Here is a 22,230-nt window from a genome sequence, read left to right as displayed (position 1 = left end):
AGGCTCCTGGAGTTAGGAGAGAGAACAATAGGATGCCAAGAATTCCAGGTAGAGACTCAGGAAAAAGAGGTGGGAAATCGGTCAGGCTGCAGGAGCGTGCGTGTGGAACGGGAGTGAGGGTGGGGGTGGGGGGGAAATGGCTGCAGGGCCGTGGAGTGGAATGGGGGAACACCTACCTTGACCCCACCATCTGACTTCTTATTCAAGAGGCTTTTGGCAGCTGTGAAGACAAAAAGAAAAGTCAAGGGTGTCTGTAGTGGACCCTATCCCCAAGCTGGCTGGATCGAAGAGCCTGAGACCAGGGGGCAAAAGGGGGTGTAGGAATCTCCTGGAAGCCCAGGAAGAGGGTCCTTCCAGGTGGCACCCCGAAAGTCAGAAAGACATTTTAAGTAGCATCGTACCTGAAGGATATCCCAACCATCATCCACCCCAGACCACCACCACCACCACCACTTCCTCCTCCCCCTCTTCCTCTTTTAGGGAAGAAGCTGAGCAGAAACTTGGGGACACACTATATGGACAACAAGAAAGCCACGGAAACTGGACTCAGCTGCCTGGGGACTCTGCCTTAGACAGCTGCTACCCAGGCCTGGAAGCAGAGAGCCAGGGCAGAGGACAGAAGACAGGGGGCAGAGGGCAGGGGTGCTCTCCCCCTCAAGATGCCACAGAGGCCAAGCTGGAAAGATGCAAGACAGCTCCCGAGTGTTGTCAAGAGACAAGAACAGCACAGTCCACAGAGACTAGGTGTGACATACGAGCAAAGAGACCAGGACCACCGACACGAGGGTTCCGCCAGAGGTTCAGCGTTTTGGCCGGGCTGGTCTTCCCCACCCCACTGTGCCACCAAACCCAGACTTCCCGAATGGCCTGTCCTCAAGAGGCCGCTTTCTGGACGTGGCAAGCAGGAAGGACAGGGCTAATCACAAGGTACTCAGCGGGCACAGGGTGGTGCTCTGGCCTGGGGCACTGCATACAGCAAGGCTGGTGGCACCTGCCGGCCCCAGAGGCCACACAGGGCAGCAGGAGACAGTGGTGGGGAGAGTGGGGGAGGCTTGGGACAGGGCCACCCACCCAGCTGCTGGATCCATGCAGCTCCCGCTGTGCTGCTGTCTTGACTCCCTGCCTGTGAGTTGTGTGGCCCTTGAATGCACTATGGAGATTCTCTGATCCCCTAAGTCTATGTCTGGTGAGCAAGTGGGCTAAGGCAGGGCTGAAGTGAGTGGGGGATGCTGGCATCCAAAGGCCATGCGGGGAAAGCAGGTAGCCAGGGTGCAGGTCTATACAGCATCTTATTTGGGAGCTGTTCTTGGTACAAACTGGGCGTGTCTTTCCCCGCTTGGGGGGGGCGGTCCTCTTCTGCAAACCCCCAAGCAAACTTAGCTCCAGTCAAGTGGGGCTGACTTAAAAATGCACGTTTTTGTTGGGTTTGGGGCCACATCTAGCAGTGCTCAGGGGTTACTCCTGGCTCTACACTCAGAAATTATTCCTGGAAGAGATTGAGGGACCATATGGGATGCTGAGGATTAAACCCAGGTTGGCTGTGTAAGGCAAATGCCCTCCCTGTTGCTCTGGCCCCCAGAATGCATTTTTATGCCAAACATGGACTATGCTGGACACCTAAAAGACATCAACGCTCAACTATGGCTCCCCTTAAAATCACTTGGTTGGTTTGTTTTTGGAGACCACACCAGTGATGCTCAGGTCTTTCTCCTTGGGTTTGGGGAATCTTATGGGATGCTAGGGATCGGAACGGAGTCATCTGTATGCAAGGCAAATGCTTTCCCCACTGTCCCATCACTCCAGGCCCCCTTAAATCACTTGGAAGGAAGGAAACCACCCAACCAACAGCAGGACAACAGAAATGCCTTTATTCTGTCTGTCGGACTGGCTTGACCATGAAGTGATTGGGGCCACTGACTTAGAATTTTTTAGTTTGTTTTGAGGCCCCCGGGTAGTGCTCAGGACTCCCTCCTAGCTCTGTGCTCAGAAATTACTCCTGGAAGGGCTCCAGACCATATGGGACACTGGAGATCAAACCCAGATCAGCCATATGCGAGGCAAATGCCTTAACCTTAACTTACTGTGCTGTCACTCCAGTCCCAGAAAAAACAATCTTTTTAAACAAGCTTCCAGAAAATGAGTGGACTCATCCAGACAGGGAGCAGAGATACAAGCTTTACTCACAGCCATGGAACTTATTTGTCCAGGCTTAGAGATTTGTAGGGATGTGCAGGAAGGCAGTTTTGGCATCCAGGGCCATCACTGAGCGCCACTCATATGTGTGTATGTGTGTGTGTGTGTGTGTGTGTGTGTCCTATATTGAACCCTCACCTGAGCGCCACTCATGTGTGTGTGTGTGTGTGTGTGTGTGTGTGTGTGTGTGTGTGTGTGTCCTATACTGAACCCTCACCTGAGCACTGCTCCTTCCCGGGACGTGTGTATGTGTGTGTGTGTGCGCGTGTGTATGTGTGTATGTGTGTGTGTGTGTGTGTGTGTGTGTCCCTGTCCTAAAGCTACTAAACCTTCACCTGAGCACTGCCCCTCCCCGGGACTTACATCTGGGGTCACCACCAGCCCCAGCTGTTCCCAGCAAACCAGGCTCGGGGGGCCTGGAGGGAAACTTGGAGGAGACCATCCACTGCCCAGTTCCCCACCTCCACCCTTCAGCTGCTGCCTCCGGAGAGCTGACAAGCGCCCAGCATGCACGGCTGGTTAGGTGGGGTCGGGGTGAAGGGGTGGGGTTTTCCATGACACCCATGTGCTCGCAGAGGCCAAGTGAGGGGTCCGTCTGGCATGCCCAAGACAGCCCGCAAGCACAGGACTTGCCCCCTGGTGGGTGGGCCTGGCATGCTGGCCCTCCTGGGGGTGGCGGCAAGGACTGAGGCAGGCAGTCAGGGAGGACTCATGCCACGTACCTTGCCCGGCCAGGCCGGCGGCGCTCGTGGCTGGCGAGGCTGGGGCGGAGCTCTGCCTGCCAACTGAGGGGGATACAGGGTCTCAGTGCTCCGGGCCCCAGCGCACAGCAGGACCTGCGGCGATCGGCAGGGGGGCGCTGCAGACAGGGCCGGGCCAAGCAGGGACCCTTGCTCAGGTTGCAAAGAACTAAACCTCATCTCTCCAGATCTGGCCCTACACATGGGGAGGGCACCTATATGGGGGCGTCCAGAACAGAGGGGGAGCCCCAGGACGCTCCATGCACCGAGACACCACGTCCTTCTGGTGCCTCAGAGATGCAGTGGCTCTCTGCTCTTCCCCCTTTCAGCCGGTGGGACATGCGGCCCTATGGGTCAACAGGCCCAAGAATTAGGGAGACAGAGGCCATGAGTGATCTTCTAGAACCCCTGATGGCACTAGCTGCAGTGCAGGGTTGACAGGACCCCGCTGGGGTGGTTTTGCAAACAGCGAGCCTGATCCTCAGCAAATGGTGCCTCTGCCTTGGGTATACCTAAAGCTTTTGGTAGAAACTTCTAGAAACAAGCACTGTTGTCATTTGTTTGTTTTTAAATTTTTGGGTCACATTTGGTGGTGCTCAGGGCTTACTCCTGGCTCTATTTTCAAGAAATCATTCCTGGTGTTGCTGAGGGGACCATAAGGGATGCCAGGGATTGAACCTGAGTTGGCCATGTAAAGGCAAGTGCCCTCCTCACTGTGTTATCTCTCCGGCTCCTGTCCTGATCCATTCTAGAGTTAGGAGTCATTCTGGGGGAATAGCAGCTCTTTCTTTAATTTTTATCTCCTCTGACCCATGGCAAAGTGAGTTCAAAGGCCAGATGGGGCAATAAGGAGAAAAAAAGGCAATTCAGTTGTAGAGGGTTATGGGGGGAGGGGATATTGAGTGACACCTCACTTCCTGGAACGAGGACAGTGTGTGGATTAAAGATCGGGTGATGAGGCTCATTTCCTAAGTGAAAAAAACTCTCTGGCCTAAGAGAGAGACCAGCGGCCTTGGTTACTCACAGCAAACAGATCTCCACTCCCAGGCCAGTCTGGCAAATGGAGTAAGTGGCAGCCGTCGGGGCCCAAAAGGCTCCATATCTATTAGAGACAGCCAGACGTCCCCGTCCGTCCATGTGAGGGGACCCACAGAATCATGGGCCTCTGCTCAGGGGTGCCACAACTCTGACCCAGAGTGGGGAGACATGACGGGTGTGAAGTGGGACACTTTCTTGGACTTTTGCTCCCTATCCCCAAGTCCTCTCCTGTATGGCCGCCTGGGGTGGAGAGACTAAAATCTGCATGGGTGGACGGACGGGCGGGTGGATGGGCTGTGAGTGCTCAAGCTTAGGGGGGGGCAAACTCGGCCCAAGCGCTCCCGCACAAGCCCCTTTCCATGGCAGTGCAGGAAAAAGCAAGGGAGGGAGTCTGGTTAGGAGAATGTTGAGGTGGGGTGGGGGACTTGAACTAAAACAGAGCTGAGGGTTAAAGGGACAGGGAGCGGGGGATGGACGGACCAGGGAAAGGCAAGCTGGGAAGAAGCCCGCTGTCCCTAGTCACGCCCTGAAGTGACTTTTCACCACAGAAAGTCACTTTGCTTCCCAGCTGAGGGCAGACAACTATGGAGGAGAGGGACGGGGCAGGCGGAGTGTCTTGCATCAGAGAAAGAAAAAGGCCAAGTATGGACGGAGGACGGCTCGCAACGTGCCCGCGCTAAGTTCAGCAAGTGAGTCCCTTCCCCTCCGTCCTGAGGGCCACTACTTCTTCATTCTCACAGCCACAGAGTCTTACCACAGAGCTTCAGCAGAAGGTTTAGGCGTCGAGAATTAATGCCCACCGGTTACCAACCCCCCAATATGGACATTGTTAATTAAGTAGAGAAATGCGCGCAGTGGCCAGGCTCTTAGGTTCCCTTGAGGAGACTCGATACACCTCGCTTTACCCAAGAACTGCCTAAAACCCTCAAGGTGCCCAGAGTCTTCCAAGAATCCAAGAGGGACGAATCCAGAGGGAGGTGCCTTGTGGAGTGAGTCAGGGACAGAAGTTGCCCTGGTGGCCCCTCCAAACTGGATCCTTATAATCTGGGTCATGGTGCTGTCTGAAAGCATCTTCCTTCATCGGGAGGGCCCAAAAGAGTAATGCCCCTATTCTGACCCACTCACCTGGGCACAGCTTAAGTGCACAGCTGGGACAACATACCTGAGAAGTTCCTGGAAACGAGCATGGTGGTGAGGATGGCACCCTGGGGAGACAGGAGGGTGCAGTGAGGGGCTGAAGAAGAAAAGGGTCTGGCCGAAGGCAAAACTAGTTAAGATTCAAAACCCACCAGCCCTATGGGGCCAGAGCCATAGCACAGCAGGGAGGGTGTTAGCCTTGAATGTGGCTGGCCCGGGTTCAATCCCCAGCATCCCACAGGATCCCTGAGCCCGCCAGGAGTGATTTCTGAGCAGAGCGCCTGATGCTGCTGGGTGTGGCCCCAAGCCCCCCAATTAAATAAATAAAGCCGCCAGGCTCAGGGGCTGCCTGAGCATGTATAAAGCCTGGTTTTGGGGTGCTGAAGCTAGCAGCCCAGAAACCAAGACATACCTTCAGTTTTCTCCGCGCATTGAACTTGCGCAAACACTCCACGGTCTCCTGGCGGTGCATCATGGACGCTACTGTGGACCGTTGCTATAAGGGAAACAAAGGCACCAGTCAGTGAGGGCCTCAGGCCACCTCAGGGTCTCACTCACAGATTGCCTCCTGTATAGTCACCTTCACATGACTCTAGAGGAAGGAAACAGAAGCTATGAATCCAGAAATGCTTTTAGAGTCCAAAGCATCCACCAGGGCCAGTTTGTTTCCCCTAGGAAGCAGAACTTTGAGCTCCCCAACTCCTCCAGCAGTTCCCCTGGCCCCCAGAAATCATCCACAGAATACATTCGGTCCTTAGGGAGCTCATCTCCACAAACTATGGATCCTATATGAGCTCTGGGCCCTGCTGAGCTGAGCAGCTCCACCCGAAGCACCCATCTATTCCTTCACTTGAGTCGGCGATTTCTCCTCTGTATATTCTTGTTCACTTCCTCCCTGAGTCTAGCCACTCGGATGTGACGGATGTTTCCTTGATGACTGGAGGTCATTATTACAAGCATCAATGAATAAATGATGTCTTAATACAGTGAGTCCTCAGGGGCTGCTAACATACAGGATGTGTCTATGAATCTGCTGCTATGGACTGAGACCAGGGCTCCCTGTGGAAGATGAGTGTTTTTCTACTGAGCCACTTTCCCAGAGAGTATTTCTCAAAGTCTTTTTTTTTTTTTTTTTTTTGAGGGGGGGGCACACCCAGTGTCGCTCAGGGGTTACTTCTGACTATGCGCTTAGAAATTGCTCCTGGCTTGGGGGACCATATAGAATGCCGGGAGATCAAACTGTGGTCTGTCCTAGGTTAGCACACACAAGGCAGACACCCTACTGCTTGCGCCACAGCTCCATACCCCTCAAAGACCTTTTTATATATATAAAAAATTATGGACCACATCTGGCAGTGCTCAAGGCTTACTTTTGTTTTGTTTTGTTTTTTTCTTTTTGGGCCACACCTGGTGACACTCAGGGATTATTCCTGTCTATATGCTCTGAAATTGGTCCTGGCTTGAGGGACCATATGGAACGTCAGGGATCGAACTACAGTCTGTCCTAGGTTAGTGTGTGCAAGGCAAATGCCCTACCGCTTGTGCCATCACTCTGGCCCCTTGAGGCTTACTTTTGGTTCTACACCCAGGGATCATTCCTGGTAGCCATATGGGATGCTGGGGATTGAACTGCCTGTGAGGCAAGTGCCCTACCCATTGTACATCACTCTGGCCCTCTGATTCTTCTTCTTCTTCTTCTTTTTGGTTTTTCGGGCCACACTCATTTGATGCTCAGGGGTTACTCCTGGCTAAGCGCTCAGAAATTGCCCCTGGCTTGGGGGGACCACATAGGATGCCGGGGGATTGAACCGCGGTCCTGATCCTTGGCTAGCGCTTGCAAGGCAGACACCTTACCTCTAGCGCCACCTTGGCGGCCCCTCTTTTTTTTTTTTTTTTTTTGACAGGGGAGTGTTTGGATCATACATAATGGCACTCAGGGGCTACTCCTGGCTCTGTGCTCAGGGATTACTTTTCTCAGTGCTCAGGGGATGGAATTGGGGTCAGTAACATACAAAATGCCTGAAGTCCTGTACTATATTTCAGGTCCTACATCTCCACTTCTCCCTTTCCTTCCCTTCTCCAATTCTTGTTTCTTTTTAGACCACACCTTGCAATAATCAGGGATTACTTCTGGCTTCGCACTCAGAAATCACTCTTGGTGATGCTTGGGTGCCATATGGGATGCTGAGAGATTGAATCCAGGTCATTTGTGAGAAAGACAAACCCTCTCTCTGCTGTACTATCTCTTGGGCCCCTACCATCTTATTCTTTTTTTTTTTTTTTTTTTTTTTTTGGTTTTTGGGCCACACCCTGTGACGCTCAGGGGTTACTCCTGGCTATGCGCTCAGAAGTTGCTCCTGGCTTCTTGGGGGACCATATGGGACGCCGGGGGATCGAACCGCGGTTCGTCCTAGGCTAGCGCAGGCAAGGCAGGCACCTTACCTTCAGCGCCACCGCCCGGCCCACCATCTTATTCTTAATGATATTCTCAATAGCCTATACATTATAAGGGGCTTTAGATTTGAACAAAATATTTGTTTTTTTATTTAGGTTTCTGGGTCACACCTGGCAGTGCTCAGGGGTCACTCCTGGCTCTGCCCTCAGAATTCACTCCTGGCAGGTTCGGGGGACCATATGGATGCCAGAATTCTTTTTTTTTTTTTTGGTTTTTGGGCCACACCCGTTTGACGCTCAGGGGTTACTCCTGGCAATGTGCTCAGAAATCGCCCCTGGCTTGGGGGGACCATATGGGACGCCGGGGGATTGAACCACGGTCCGTTCCTTGGCTAGCGCTTGTAAGGCAGACACCTTACCTCTAGTGCCACCTTCCCGGCCCCGGGATGCCAGAATTCTAACCAGGGTCCATCCTATGTTGGCTACATGCAAGGCAAATGCCTTACCACTGTACTATCACTCCGGCCCCCAACAAAATCTTTAGATTCTAAAACTCCCATGATGTGGGGGCCAGAGAGGTGGCACAGGATATGAGGCACTAGCCTTGGATACAGCCTCTGTTTGATTCCAGGCACCACACGTGCATCTCTGAGAATCACCAGCACACCCCCCCCCCCAAATGCAGGGGTGGGAACAGCCACTGAGCTCTGCTCAGGTACAGCCCCCAAACAGACACAAAAATCTACCACCACCCATCTATACTCTTTAACTAGTACCGCTTCTTCTTTGTTTACCGAGAACAGCCTTTGAACTCCTTCATCCCTGCCTTGCTCCATGAAATCATGGCCTCAAATTAGCCAAAGTCAAGGGATTCTTTCTCATCCTTGCCCAGACGCTGCAGCATCTGGTCACAGAGGCTCCATGAGGAGACCTTTGTTTCTTACACTCTCCTCCTGCTCCTATTCCAGTCAGTAGGGCTTTCAGTCCCTCTTACTGCTCCCCTCAACCCTCCTTTTCATGTCATTAACCACTGCTGTCCAGCAGTCCTTTCTTCTGGGATGGAAGCAAGAGAAGCTCATAGCAGGATCTGAGCAGCACAGAAATAAGCCTGGCTGCGACTCTTCTATTTTCCCAATTACAACCGCTTCCTTATTTGTCTGCTCATGGCTGCCAGTTCTACCTTTGCAGTTTCCCAAATGATCATCCTTCCTTGCAAAATTTCATTTCTCCTTTCAATACCATAAATGGCTCCCCATGCTTCCCCAATAAAACGCAAACTCTCTAGGCAGAAGAAAATCCCTCCATTGCTCCATCTTTTACCTCTAGTCCCTGATACTCTTGCCTTTTTCCTTTTACTTGCTTTGGAGCTATACCTGAAGGTGCTCAGGTTTACTCGGGGCTCTGCACTCAAGGTCACATAAAAGGCGAATGCCTCACCTGCTCTATGCTGTTCTGGCCCCAAGTTCCCCATGTAAAGTTTGTTATAACCTTAGCTTTTCACTATAAAAGCAATAGCTCTCTGGCTGAACTACTTCCTACTTCTAAGATCCACCCTTATTTCCCATGGCCCTAGACCATGCTAACCTGCCCACAGGTAGGTTTCCCAGGAAACTCATATATCAGCAGTCAAGTCATAGGGGCAGAAGCATCTGTACCTGCTGCTGTACTCTCTCTCCAGCCCTCTAAGCCCATTTTTTTGTTTATTATTTACTTTTTTACAAAAGAGGATAAGGGATAATAGTGGCCCTATATGGTGCTTTCTTGGTGGCCATGGATGGTGGTAAACATTGAAGTGAGGGGATGATGCACCTAAAATCATAGCCCTGGGGCTGGAGTGGTAGTGCAGCAGGGAGTGTGTTTGCCTGGCATGTGGCAGACCTGGCTTGGATCCCCAGCATCCCATGTGGTTCCCAAGCTTACCAGGAGTGATTTCAGAATGCAGAGTCAGGAGTAATTCCTGAGCACCAGAAGTGTGGACAATAAACAAACAAATAAAAATTTTCCATAGCCCTGGAGAGAGAGGGGGGAAGAGAGAGACAGAGGGAGAGAGAGACAGAGGGAGAGGGAGAGAGAGAGAGAGAGAGAGAGAGAGGGAGGGAGAAAGAGAGAGGGAGAGAGAAAGAGAGGGAGAAAGAGAGAGAGAGAGGGATAGGGAGAGAGGGAGAGAGAGTGAGAGAGAGAGAGAAAGAGAAAGAGAGAGAAAGAGACTTACGCAGACCCATGGATGCTTAAGTGCCTGGTCAGCGGTGATGCGTTTGGCGGGGTTGATGGTCAGCATCTGATTAATGAGGTTCTTGGCTTCCGGAGTCACCGTGTCCCACTCGGGGGATGGGAACTGGGGAGCAGAAACATAGAATGGGTATAGGCTGAATGCACCTCTGTCCCAGAACCTCAATACTGGGAATCACCCGTTTCGTCACCAATGTGAAGATGGGGAAAGGGAAACAGAACAGCTCAAGCAGTCAGGCCAGAAGCGGATGGTAGCTCTGAGTGTCTCTTCCGAAGACGCGGGCACTCACCCGGCCATACACCAAGCCCTATATGGTGGAGGCAGTCACAGCCCACCCACCTCGTGCCAGGCAGTGCACCAGGCGCAACCATGCTATGCCCAGGACCATTCGAATGTAGCGCTTCTTAGGTACCTGGCTCCTGCAGTGGCTGAGAAAAACCTTGCAAGCAAGGTGCTCCCTAGAACTGCAGGGGGGCACTAAGAGCGGCAGGCCCACCCGAGTCCTCAAAGTCTCCCCAGGGGCCCCTCACAGCCCAATGCGCAAACAGTGCTTACGTCATAGGCTCCGGCCTTGATCTGCTGGTAGAGTTTGTGCTGATCCTCATCCCAGAAGGGCGGGTAGCCCACGAGCAGGATATAGAGGATCACCCCTGGGGGCCAGAACATGAGGTCCTGAGGACGGCCGGAAAGGCCACCGAGGGCTCAGTGGCACCCGGGAGACCTGGGGTACCAGCGGCTACCATGGCACCGCCAGCCCCTCAACGCTGCTATGACTACCTATCATTGGGCTCAGCAGAAACCGTTAGGTATCCCCCGAGGTGTGGGCAAATCCTCTTCAAGAAGGACACACTTCTCAGGACACACTTGGGGCCAGAGTTATATAGGACAGTGGGGAGGGTGTTTGCCTTGCATGAGGCTGACCTAGGTTCCAGACTTGATCTGTGGCATCCCATAGGATTCCTCGAGCACCACCAGGAGTGATTCTGGAATGCACAATCAGGAGGAAGCCCTAAACACCATTGGGTCTGCCCCCCCCCCCCAAATCAAAGAAGGATGCACTTGGGGAGGCAGGTGTGGTGGAAAGGACCATCCTGGGGTATTGGGGCAGGCACTGAATCTCATACACTAGGAAGAACAATGCTGCTTTCTTAACACCCTTGGAAGCCAAGGGCCCTTAGCCCCAAATTGTGGAGTGCGGAGTGGACTTACCGCAGGCCCAGATATCCACGGGTTTTCCATACGGATCTTTTCTCAAGACCTCAGGGGATAAGTAACCCGGGGTGCCAGCAAATCCTGTAGCAGAAGAGAGGGCAAAGGCTGAACCCACTTCCTTGGTCAGATACACCACAGCAGCGACTCCCCACACCCCAGTTCTGTCCTGTCTGGCTGTTTTCAGGGGCAGCTAGGGGCATTGCCAGGAGCCAACAGCACAGGGTCAGCCCAGGTCAGCTTCTGGTTCTGAAGGAGGAGAAAGGTGCATTTGCAAGAGGAGAAAAGTGGGGAGAGGGTGTGGCATTCCAGGGCTGTAGTGGCGGCTCTTACCAAACCAAGCCTGCTGCTCTCCCTGTACTTCGATGGCGAGGCCAAAGTCCGCCAGCTTGACGGCGGCGCCCTTGCATTTACTGGCCAGCAGCAGGTTCTCAGGCTGCAGCAGGGGAAGAGAGAAAGAGAGAGAAAACAATCCAAGTTGGGCAGGAATGCTAGCGTAGCGGTAAGGCGTTTGTCTTGCATGCGGCCGACATGGGTTCCCTGGCGTCCCCATATGGTCCCCAAGCCTGCCAAGAGTGATTTCTGAGCACAGAGCAAAAAGTAACCCCTGAGCACCACCCGGTGTGGCCCAAACCCCTCACCCAAATCCCAGCAAGGCAAAGCCAAGGGAGCCACTGCAGTACCAGCATCTGAGACCAGGGGGCGCTAGCTCCTCGCAAAGCGGGCAGTACCTTGAGGTCGCGGTGCACGATGTCATGCTGGTGGATGTGGCTGACGCTCTCCAGGATCTGGTGGATACAGTGGCTGCGGGAGCAGAAGCAATGGAAACGTCGGCGCTGGGGTGCAGGGGCGCATGGCCCCTCTGCCACCGCACTGCCGCGGAGAAAGCGTGCACCCAGGGGTCACAGAGAACCCCAAGAGCCTCTGGGCCACACCTGGTGGCTCTCAGGGGCTGCTCCCAGATCTGTGCTCAAGAATCACTCTTAGTGGGGCCAGAGAGATAGATGGAGGTAAGGCATGCAGAAGGATGGCGGTTCGAATCCTGGTTCGAATCCCATATGGTCCCCCGAGCCTGCCAAGAGCAATTTCTGAGCATAGAGCCAGGAGTAGTAACCTCTGAGTGCTGCCGGGTGTGACCCGCCCCCTCCCAAAAAAAAAGAAAAAAAGAAAATCACTCTTAGTGGGTTCTAATGACCATATATGGGATGTCGAGGATGGAACCTGGGTAGGCTGAGTGTAAGGCAAACTCCCTCCCCGATGTGCTATCACTCCAGTCCTTTGTTTTGTTTTTGGTTGTAGTTGTTGTTGTGGTGTGTGTGTGTAGCATTTCAAATGATGAATTTTATGCAAGAAAAGACCAACTAAGACAGTCCACCAACTGTTGCTTCCTACAGCTCTGTCAAACCCTCCGTCTGTCTCACAAACCCCCATCAAACTCTTGATCCAAGGCGGAGGCTTGAGAACTGTGAAAACATGACACAGAGACTAGAGTGATAGCACAGCAGAGAGCACGCCGACCTTGCATGTGGCTGACCTGGGCTTAATTCCCAGCATCCCATAGCATCCCCTGAGCCAGCCAGGAATGATCCCTGAGCACAGACCCAGGATTAAGTACTGAGTACCATTGGTATTGCCCCAAAGCTAAAACAATAACATAAAAGAAAAGTGTCCCCCCCCCAAAATAAATAATTTTACCCCAAGGAGAAACTGCAGGATAAGCTGACCACTGGGGGAGGAGTCCCAGGCTGCAAGTAAGGCTACTTTTCCATGTGGGGGATGGGGGTCCTTTACAATAAAAGTTGATCCAGATGCTCTGGTCCTGAATAGCAGGCTCAAGCTACAAGAGCCCCGTGCCTTGTGGTGGCCCCCCATGTGGTTTCAGAGAAAGGAGCTGAGTTGAAATCACTAAGATTCCAGTATTCCTGAGAGCTGCAGGGGACATTTGGTGGCGAGTACGGCCAAGACCAGTCACCAGGCCTCCCTGGGGGACCCAGCCCCACTGCCAGCCAAAGAGCCTTGGAGACTGAGTCTCAGAGTGCGTCGCCTCCACAGAAAAGTATAATTAGAACGGACCAGCGAGCGGGAGTGCTGTCTGGCCAAAAATGGCAAAAGTGCGAAGTGTCCCGGCAGAGCCAGGCCAGGCCCACTGGTACAGTCACCCATGGGCTCTCCCCCCTCCCACCAGTCCTCCTGGAATCCAGTGCCCCCACTTGGACATTAGTTTTCTTCCCCCCCCCACCCCCCACTCCAGCTATAGCATCTGAGGTTGATCAGTAGACACAGGGCCAGTTCTGGGGTTGAGAAATCGGTGAGGGATTTGTACTCTCCCAGCTCTCCAGAGCCAGCCAGCACAGCCATGTCATGCCAGGAGGGATGATCAGAACCATCTTGTGGGGGCGACACCCCAAGAGAAAACAGGGGGGTAAGGGGAGGAGCTGAGGCAGGGAAGGGAAGGCCAAGAGAGCTGAGGAGTGGTGGTGGCAGGAAATGCAGCTCAGGATGGAGCCGCTGGGGCTGTGGGGTGCACTATCTAACTGTAAGGAACCCCCTTCACCCCTGCTACAACTGGTCATAGGGGTCACAGCTCCAGATGCCATGGCTGAGCAATTGGTTCAGTGATCCCTGACCTGTTTGCACCCCTTCAGGCCCATGATCAAGTTCACCTCAACCAGGGTTTACCATCCCCTGGAAAAAAAAAAGCCCACACAAACAACAGAACTGATCTCAAGGGCTACTAAGAAGGGTCCTTGGGGGTGCCTGAGAGCACCCTGGGTGAAAAAGTAAAGGTTATTTCTGAAGGGAGCCTTGTAAAAGCATTGCAAAAAGATAATTTTTGTTTTGTTTTGAGCTACACCCAGGCTTGTTCCTGGCTCTGTGTGCAGGGGTTATTCCTGGCAGACTTGAGAATCATCCATCTAGGATGCCAGGGACTGAACCTGTGTTGATCATGTGCAAGGCAAGTGCCCTACCCTGCTAACTATTGCTCTGGTCCCTGCCCCCCCCCCAAAATGGGTGGCCACATTTAGCCATACTCAGGGGTGACTCTTGGTGCTGTGCTCAGAAACTACTCTTGGCAGGCTCAAGAGACCATATGAGATGCTGGGCATCAAACCTGAGTCAGCCATGTACAAGGCAAATGCCCTCTCCACTGTGCTATAGCTCTGGCCTCCATCCCTGCAAATATTTTTATATTGGAGAGCTCTTATTTTATTTATTTATTTATTTATTTATTTATTTATTTATTTAGGTCACATACAGCAGTGCTCAGGGCTTACTCTGGGTCCTGTGCTCAGGACTCAGGGAACCATATGAGATGCCGGGGATCAAACCAGGGTTGGCTGTGTGCACGGCAAATGCCACTGTACTATATCTCTGGCCTATTTCTTCCATATTTGACTTATGATCACAGCCACAGAATGCAGTCTCCAGCCCAGCCCAGATTTGCAGAATCTCTGTGCAGAAGCTTTCCTACTTTTCTCCCCCAGAAACAGCTCTAATAGACACAATACTTAGACCCCCAAATGTAGCCAAGCGCACGCAGGGGCCCCAGGCCGCACGTCTCACCTGGCATCAGCCTCACTGTAGTACTCCCTGGCCACGATGTCTTCAAACAGCTCTCCACCGGTGACCCTGCAAGAATTGGGGCAAGTGGCTCAGAGGAGGAAAAAGCCAGTTGGCCACCCACTCAGGGACCACCCCAGGGAGACTTTTGCAAGAAGCGCCAAGTGGACACATGTCTTTGTCTGAGAGCCCAGAACATGCTAGATGTCTCACTTGAGACACAGGGCTCCTCTCTGGGTGATGCGGATCTGCCCATGTTTCAGAGCATGACTGATGGAGTAGCACCAGCTCAAGCCAGACTTGCAAGTAAGGGAAAGTCTAGTGACAAAACCACCGACTGCACTCGAGACCATCACAGAAACCAGGCCAGAGATTATGGGAGTAGTTGCCAGACCAACTCAGTGGCAGGAGGAAGAAGAGACAGAACAGAGCAAAGCTTGGAAGACAGCAGAGAGGCATTTCCAGGAGGAGAGAAGGAACCATTCTGAAGGAATTAGAGCCACAAGCCAAGTGCAGGAAGAGACCAAGTAGAGCCCATAGAATGACTAATAAAAACAGCCTTTGCCTTCCCAGAATTGCCACAGTCACATTCCTGTAGCGAGGGCAGCGACCACCAACAAACAAGAAAAAAGCATCTTGGGGCCGGAGAGATAGCATGGAGGTAAAGCGTTTGCCTTTCATGCAGAAGGTCATCGGTTCGAATCCCGGTGTCCCATATGGTCCCCCGTGCCTGCCAGGAGCAATTTCTGAGCATGGAGCCAGGAGTAACCCCTGAGCACTGCCAGGTGTGACCCAAAAACCACAAAAAAAAAAAAAAAAAAAAGAAAAGAAAAGAAAAAAGAGTCTTGTGGACCCATAGAGCTGAGCCAGGGGATCATGGGGCACTAGGTCCATCACCAAGGGAAACTCAAATCTGGGAAGCCCCCCCTCCTCCCCACCTCAGAAAGTTTCACTTACAGGTCAAACACGAGGTAGTGAAACCCTTCTTCAGAAATACTGTCATGGAGACGTACTGCAAAAGATGACACAGGACAGATTAGCAAAGAGAAGATGTTTGGGTTGCTGTCTGCCCTAGCCCGGTAGGATTCTCTGCCCAGGGCGCCCCCTCCCAGCCACACAGTGGGAACAGACCACCAGACTCTGGCTGCCAGCACCACTGTATGCTTCAAGCAAGGGCTAGAAGCTTCCTGGAGGCTCAATAAAGCTAAGAGAAGCCAGGGCAAGGGGTGGGGACAGCTGCAGAGGGTCTCAGGGTCTGCTGGGTGTTGCAGCCCCAGCAGCATTGAGGGACAGCAAGGGCACAAGAACAGGGTTGGGGGGGGGAGAGAAAGAGAGTGAGAGTGAGAGAGAGAGAGAGAGAGAGAGAGAGAGAGAGAGAGAGAGAGAGAGCTTAGAGGTAGGGAGGAGTCTCAGACTGTACTGGAAGGAAAGGAAGGGCAGGCCGACCAGAAAGGCCTGTGGAGTGAGGGGCGCAGGACACAGTGCGGGTGACAGTCGGCAGTGACAGCCATGGGGGTGGTTGCGTCCCACACACGTTCCTATAGCTGTTCCCAGTAAGGCACAGTGCCAGGTGGTGCCACTGATGTGTCTTTTCCTTCGTGGACTCAGGGGCCACATCTGGAAGGCTCAGGATTCAGTCCTGGCTCTGACCTCAGGCTTACTCCTAGGGGGACTCAGGGAACCATGTGGGGTGCCAGGGATCAAACTAACTGAGAACTGCCCCCCTGACTTGTGAGTCCCAAGGACCTTCTGGGGCTCAAGGGTCTGAAGGCATGAATCCTCTTCCCAAAGGGTGAAGAGAGGGTGCAGTGAGATGCAGACCCGATTCTTCCTGTCCCCATAGCCAGGTCTGTATCACTGCTCCCAATCAGAATGTGAGGGAGGCCCAGGAGTTGGCATTGGGGAGAGGCAGGCGAGATCACATCTCTGTCACCATCTCCTCAGGCTGAGCACTGAAAACCCAGCAGCTCTACACCAGTACAGGACACCTGAATAACCACTCAGGGCAGCAGAGGATGAGGCAGTCCTTGACCTGGCAGAGCCAGAAAAGGCCAGAGCAGAGTCCCTGCTGGGACCAGAAACAAACCACAGCTCTAAGTCTCCGGCAGGCTCTGCACGAGCAAACACATTTGCACATACATGATGCATTCACATAAACACCTGCAAATATACAAGCACAAACACACACGGACACATGGACACACACGCACAAACTCACATACATATAAATACACAGGCAAACTTGCATTCACGCACACATTCATACATTACCCCGTGGCGCCTTCCTCTGGCCCCCCCTCTGGCCTCTGCTCCAGGCCCTCTGACCCTGCAGAAAAGCCTCACACCAAACTTGGCAGCCGAGCACTTAGAGAGAGAGAATTTGTCTCGAGTACTATATAGAATGCTAGGATCACAGGTTGGCTGCAATTGAGGCAAATGCCCCTTCCCCACTGTGCTATTTTTTGGGGGGATTTGCGCCACACTTGGCGACTCTCAGGGGTTATTCCTGGCTCTATGCTCAGAAATTACTCCTGGCAGACTTGGGGGACCATATGGGATGCTGAGGATCGAACCCATGCCGGCCTCATACAAGGCAAACACCCTACATGCTGTGCAATCGCTTCATGCTTCCCCCACATCCTGTGCTATTGCTCTGACCCCAGCTGTTTTTTTTTTTTGTTTATTTGTTTTTGTTTTTATTTTTTTTATCACACCTGGTGGTGCTCAGGAGTTACTCCTGGCTCTGTGCTCAGAAGTTGCTCCTGGCAGGCTCAGGGAACCATATGGGATGCTAGAATTCAAACCGGGGTCCATCCTGTGTTGGCCTCGTGCAAGGCAAACACCCTTACTACTGTGCTACCACTCTGCCCCCCCCCCCAACTGTTTTTTTCTTTCCTATACTTGAGTAAATGAAATAACCCTTTTCTCTAGGTCCACAGAAGATAGGAGGAGTTTCCAAAACAACCAGACCTCCAAGCCCCCCCACAAACATACCCAGGCACAATCAAACAGGGGCCCTGAGTTCTGCCTCTCCCCATCTTTCCCTCTGCACTTCCCTGGTGTGAGTCGGTGCCTCATGCTGATCCCACTGCAACTGCAGCTACCTTGTTTCCAAAGGACTTTCCATTTAATTAAAAATTTGCTATTAAAAAGCATTAAAGTGTGTAAGACAAATAATCTCTGGAAATCAGCTGTCCCGGAGTTCAAGTGCAGCTTCTTTAGGGCAATGACCAATGGCAGTGGGACGGAGGATACGGATCTGTGCTGAGCTCCACTGTCCCCCACCCTCACCCCAACTCCCTCAACACAGCAGGGCAGGTGGGAAAGGGTAGGGCAGGAGAAACAGACAGACAGGCCACAGGGAGAGCCTGCCTATGTTAGCACACCTGCATGTTGTCCCGCCATCCCTGAGCCATTGCCTTCTTGCTGTGTATACTGTTTAACCAGACCCTTGTGTCAATGTGGCACAGTGCCCCGAGTCCCTCCACTGGACCAGAGAGGGAAACTGAGGCAGTGAAAGATGCCAGATCCTATAAAGGAGAAGCAGCAAGGTGTAGGCCTGAAAATAGCTACTGCCAAGAGCCCAGAAACTACAGATGTATAGTTTAGTGAGCGAGCTAGTCCTTTCCCTCCTCCCCAACAGGGTCCCTGTGATTGAGCCCATCTAGCAGTGCCCAAGAGGCCTGGCTGCCTATGGTGGTGAGATCAAGTCATCCAGCGTGGCCTGGGGTAGTTTCCTCCAGGAGAGACACAGGAGGTGAGGCCTGCACTGGTACCTCAAGCAGGGCTGGGGTGCATGAGGCAGGTGGCTCTGGTGTGGCCCCAGCCCTGAGCACCTTGAGGTGCTCAGGAGAGGAATAACCAGCAGGAGAAAGGGCCTTGAGGACATCCTGGCCTCATCTAGGCTGCTTCAAAACTGTGGAAGGAGGGGCCGGAGAGATAGCATGGAGGTAAGGCATTTACCTTTCATGCAGAAGGTCATCGGTTCGAATCCCGGCGTCCCATATGGTCCCCCATGCCTGCCAGGAGCAATTTCTGAGCACGGAGCCAGGAAAAACCCCTGAGCACTACCGGGTGTGACCCAAAAACCACACACACACACACACACACACACACACACACACACACACACACACACACACACAAAACAAAACTGTGGAAGGAGGGACTGAACCAAAAGCACAGGGGTAGTAGGATATTCGCCTTGCACGCAACCAACACCGGACTGACCGGGTTCAATCCCCCTCATCCCCGATGGTCTCCTGAGCCTACCAGGAGTGATTTCTGGGCGCAGAGTAACCCCTGAGCACCACCAGGTATGGCCCAAAATAAACAAAAAACAAACAAAAACTGTGGAAGAAGATATCAAACATGACTCCAAACACCCAAGATTAAATCTTCCAAAACTGGGGCCAGAGAGATAGCATGGAGGTATGACATTTGCCTTACATGCAGAAGGACGGTGGTTGGAATTGTGACATCCCATATGGTTCCCTGAACCTGCCAGGAGGAATTTCTGAGCATGGAGCCAGGAGTAACCCCTAAGTGCTGCTGCGTGAGACCCAAAAATAAATCAATAAATCTTCCAAAACTGAGGAAGTCCTAGGCTAAGTGTTGGAGCTATTTCCAATCTTTAAAAACCACCCAGCAGGGGGCAGAGCAAAGCGAGTAGGGTGTTTGCCCTGTACATGGTCGACCAGGTTTTGATCGCCCGCATCCCATATGGTTGATCGAGCCTGCCAGGAGTGATTTCAGAGGCAGAACCAGGAATAACCCATGAGTACCAATGGGTGTAACTAAAAAAAAAAAAAGCCCAACAGGGGTTAGAGAGACAGTGCATAGGTGAAGGCCTTGTATCAGCTCACCTTGATCTGATCCCCAGCACCCCATATGGTTCCTGGAGCTCTGCCAGATGTGACCCCTGAGTTAGTCCTGAGCACAACAGGGTGTGTCCCCCCCAAAAAAAACCCAATAAAAATCAAAACAAATTCACCCAACAAGGGGCCAGGATGGGTGGACCCAGGGTGTGGCTTGTGGTGGCCACTGACTATTGCCAGGTATTGGCCACAGCAATTAAAAACATGCAAACGGTCCGGCGTCCCATATGGTCCCCCAAGAAGCCAGGAGCAACTTCTGAGCACATAGCCAGGAGTAACCCCTGAGCGTCACAGGGTGTGGCCCAAAAACCAAAAAAAAAAAAAAAAAAAAACAAAAAAACATGCAAACGGGGCCGGAGAGATAGCATGGAGGTAAGGCGTTTGCCTTGCATGCAGAAGGACAGTGGTTCAAATCCCGGCATCCATATGGTCCCCCGAGCCTGCCAGGAGTGTAGAGCCAAGAGGAATCGCTGAGCGCTGCCAGGTGTGACCCAAAAACCAAATAAATAAATAAAAACAAGCAAACAAGAACATCCAAAGTTGCCTAACAATATACATTATTTTCTAATTTGTGAGGTGAGAGTCTTGGGGTCACACCCAGTGATATTCACCAGCTGTTCCTGGCGGAGTGACCCCTGATATGTTGGGGATGTGAACCAGGGTCCTGGGCAAGGCAAGAGCTGTCCCTCCTATTCCATTTCTCCTGTCCTAACAATATGCCACAGTTTGTTTTAGGGCCACACGCAGCAATTTGCTCAGGGCTTCCTCCTGGCTTTCTGTCTAGGAATCACTCCTGGCAGTTGTAGGGATCGAACTCAGACCAGCACACCCACCCTCTTGCTTCTTCTTGAGCAGCAGAATGGGTGCTGGGCTGTGGTTCTGAGACTCACACACACACACATGGGCCCGGAGAGATAGCACAGCGGCGCTTGCCTTGCAAAGGTGGTTGGTTCGAATCCCGGTGTCCCATATGGTCCCCCGTGCCTGCCAGGAGCTATTTCTGAGCAGACAGCCAGGAGTCACCCCTGAGCACCGCCGGGTGTGGCCCAAAAACCAAAAAAAAAAAAAAAAAAAAAAAAAAAAAAAGAGACACACACACTAAAGATGTGGATGTGAGCATCCCACGACCTCCACTCCCATCATCTCCCCCAAGCCTCTTGGCTCTGAATGCACTGACCCAGCTCATGACAATTTTGCGAGAAAACTCTGACAGATGCACAAGGGAGATACGCAAGATACGTGAGACTTGGGGGTCACTGACCCAGCAAACCTCAACCTCAGACCTAGAGAGCAAGATGGGGCTAGAGCGAATAGTACAGTGGGGAGTGTGGGGAGTGCACTTGCCTTGCACACGACAGACCAGGGCTCAATCCCCAGTTTCCTATTAGATCCCTCAAGCCTGCCAGGAATGAGCGCAGAGCCAGGAGTAACCCCCGAGTGCTGATGGGTGTGACCCCAAAACAAAACAAAACAAACAAAACTGTAGGGTTTGCACCTGAGCCAAGGCCCTGAGCAGCTGCTCTATGAAGAGCCCCTGACTGGCAGTAGAGACAGTCCTTGGAGGCCTGGGTTCAGCCCCACCTTAGCAGCAGAAGCTGAGTTTCCAGAGGATTCCGTGCTGATTCAAGAGCATGCATACGTTTGCACTGTGATGCTCTAAGCATAGTGCCCGCATGCATACGTTTGCACTGTGATGCTCTAAAAGCATAGTGCCCGGCTGTGAGAGGAGCAGCAGGGCTGGTGTCGGGAAAGGAAGAAAGTCTATTCATCAGAGGCAGGAAGTGCAGGGAGCAAGAGAATCACAGGTAGATGCGCGCAGTGTAGACCCAGGACGATTAGCTCTTCAACTCTGCTCTCCCTCCCCTAGCTGCTCTGGGCCCTGCTGAGCAAACACCTCCCGCCCAACAGGCTTATTCTTGTTGAATTAAGACACTTAAAAAATGTCTTTTTTGTAAGAAGCAGTTGTGGGCTCCTGAGGAAACGGTACACAGAGAGCTTCCACATCCTTTGTCCTGCCTAACAGATCAGCCCTTCACCCCCAAGACCAGCACTATCAGGCCAAGCCAGCACAGCTGCTACTTCAGACAGATCAGTGAATCTAACTCTGAGACCTCATTAGCACACAGAGCCCATGTTTACATTACATGTTTACATTATATTTACATCTTCCTATTGGCCCTAAATTCTGAGAAAGAATCTTCAGGAGAGCATAAGAGATACCCCAGCTCCTGGCATCCAGCGTCCTTTGAGCTCTGGCCTCCAAGATGCTATACATGGCTCTGGGCACACTTATGCTCTCAGTTCCACAGCAACTGGGGTGAGGTCTACTTGGCATCTTTATGAGAGGGAGTTCAGGAAGGTAGACCACTAAGTCCCATGAGCGGAGCCACAGAGAGAACCAGACAGTAAACTGGGGGGGCATAGAATAGTCCTGTTTCTTGCCATGAGCCACATCAGTTGGGATCTAGCGCATCTATGGGTCCCTTGCCAACCCAGGTGTCCTGGTTCTACCCAAAAGGCTGAGTCTGGCCTGGCTGGCTCCCCGCAGGACCAGATCTGACTCCCCTCCCCAGTCCTTGTGTCCTAGACCCCAAAATAAGGCTCAGACCACCCTGGTAGAAGTAATGGGATGAAAACGGAATGTGAGGTTGGAACATGTTGGCAGAATACATGTCCAGCCCACACCCCTGAGTGCAGGGAACCTCCAAATGGAATTGGCAGCTCTGTCATCTGCCTGACTTCTTCATTGGAGCAGCCCAATAAAAGAGATATGAGGGGCTCGAGCCATAAGACAGTGGGGAGGTTGCTTGCCTTGCATGTAGCTGACTTGAATTTGATCTCCAGCATCCCA

The 22,230-nt window shown here is 52.6% G+C and overlaps 1 protein-coding gene across 17 annotated transcripts in view; it reads right to left on the bottom strand.

The window, feature by feature from the left end:
* The window catches only part of CAMK2G (calcium/calmodulin dependent protein kinase II gamma), a 65,313-nt gene that overhangs the window by 25,716 nt on the left and 17,367 nt on the right, over positions 1–22,230 (bottom strand). For 9 of the 17 annotated variants that reach the window (XM_049789130.1, XM_049789138.1, XM_049789135.1 and 6 more), the window contains exons 4-13: positions 15,460–15,514; positions 14,506–14,571; positions 11,673–11,745; positions 11,275–11,377; positions 10,942–11,025; positions 10,288–10,382; positions 9,715–9,837; positions 5,521–5,604; positions 5,134–5,176; positions 177–220 (exon numbers count right to left, since the gene is read on the bottom strand). In XM_049789130.1, the coding sequence (XP_049645087.1) occupies positions 177–220; positions 5,134–5,176; positions 5,521–5,604; positions 9,715–9,837; positions 10,288–10,382; positions 10,942–11,025; positions 11,275–11,377; positions 11,673–11,745; positions 14,506–14,571; positions 15,460–15,514 (770 nt within the window). Of the gene's footprint in view, positions 1–176; positions 221–2,915; positions 2,979–5,133; positions 5,177–5,520; positions 5,605–9,714; positions 9,838–10,287; positions 10,383–10,941; positions 11,026–11,274; positions 11,378–11,672; positions 11,746–14,505; positions 14,572–15,459; positions 15,515–22,230 lie in introns of all 17 variants that reach the window. The other 8 variants (XM_049789128.1, XM_049789134.1, XM_049789131.1 and 5 more) reach the window with 1 other exon arrangement.

The sequence above is a fragment of the Suncus etruscus genome, chromosome 15 (assembly GCF_024139225.1).
Source record: "Suncus etruscus isolate mSunEtr1 chromosome 15, mSunEtr1.pri.cur, whole genome shotgun sequence".
NCBI lineage: Eukaryota > Metazoa > Chordata > Mammalia > Eulipotyphla > Soricidae > Suncus > Suncus etruscus.
The sequence above is the reverse complement of the archived record's forward strand: the minus strand, read 5'-3'. Positions and strand labels throughout refer to the sequence as shown.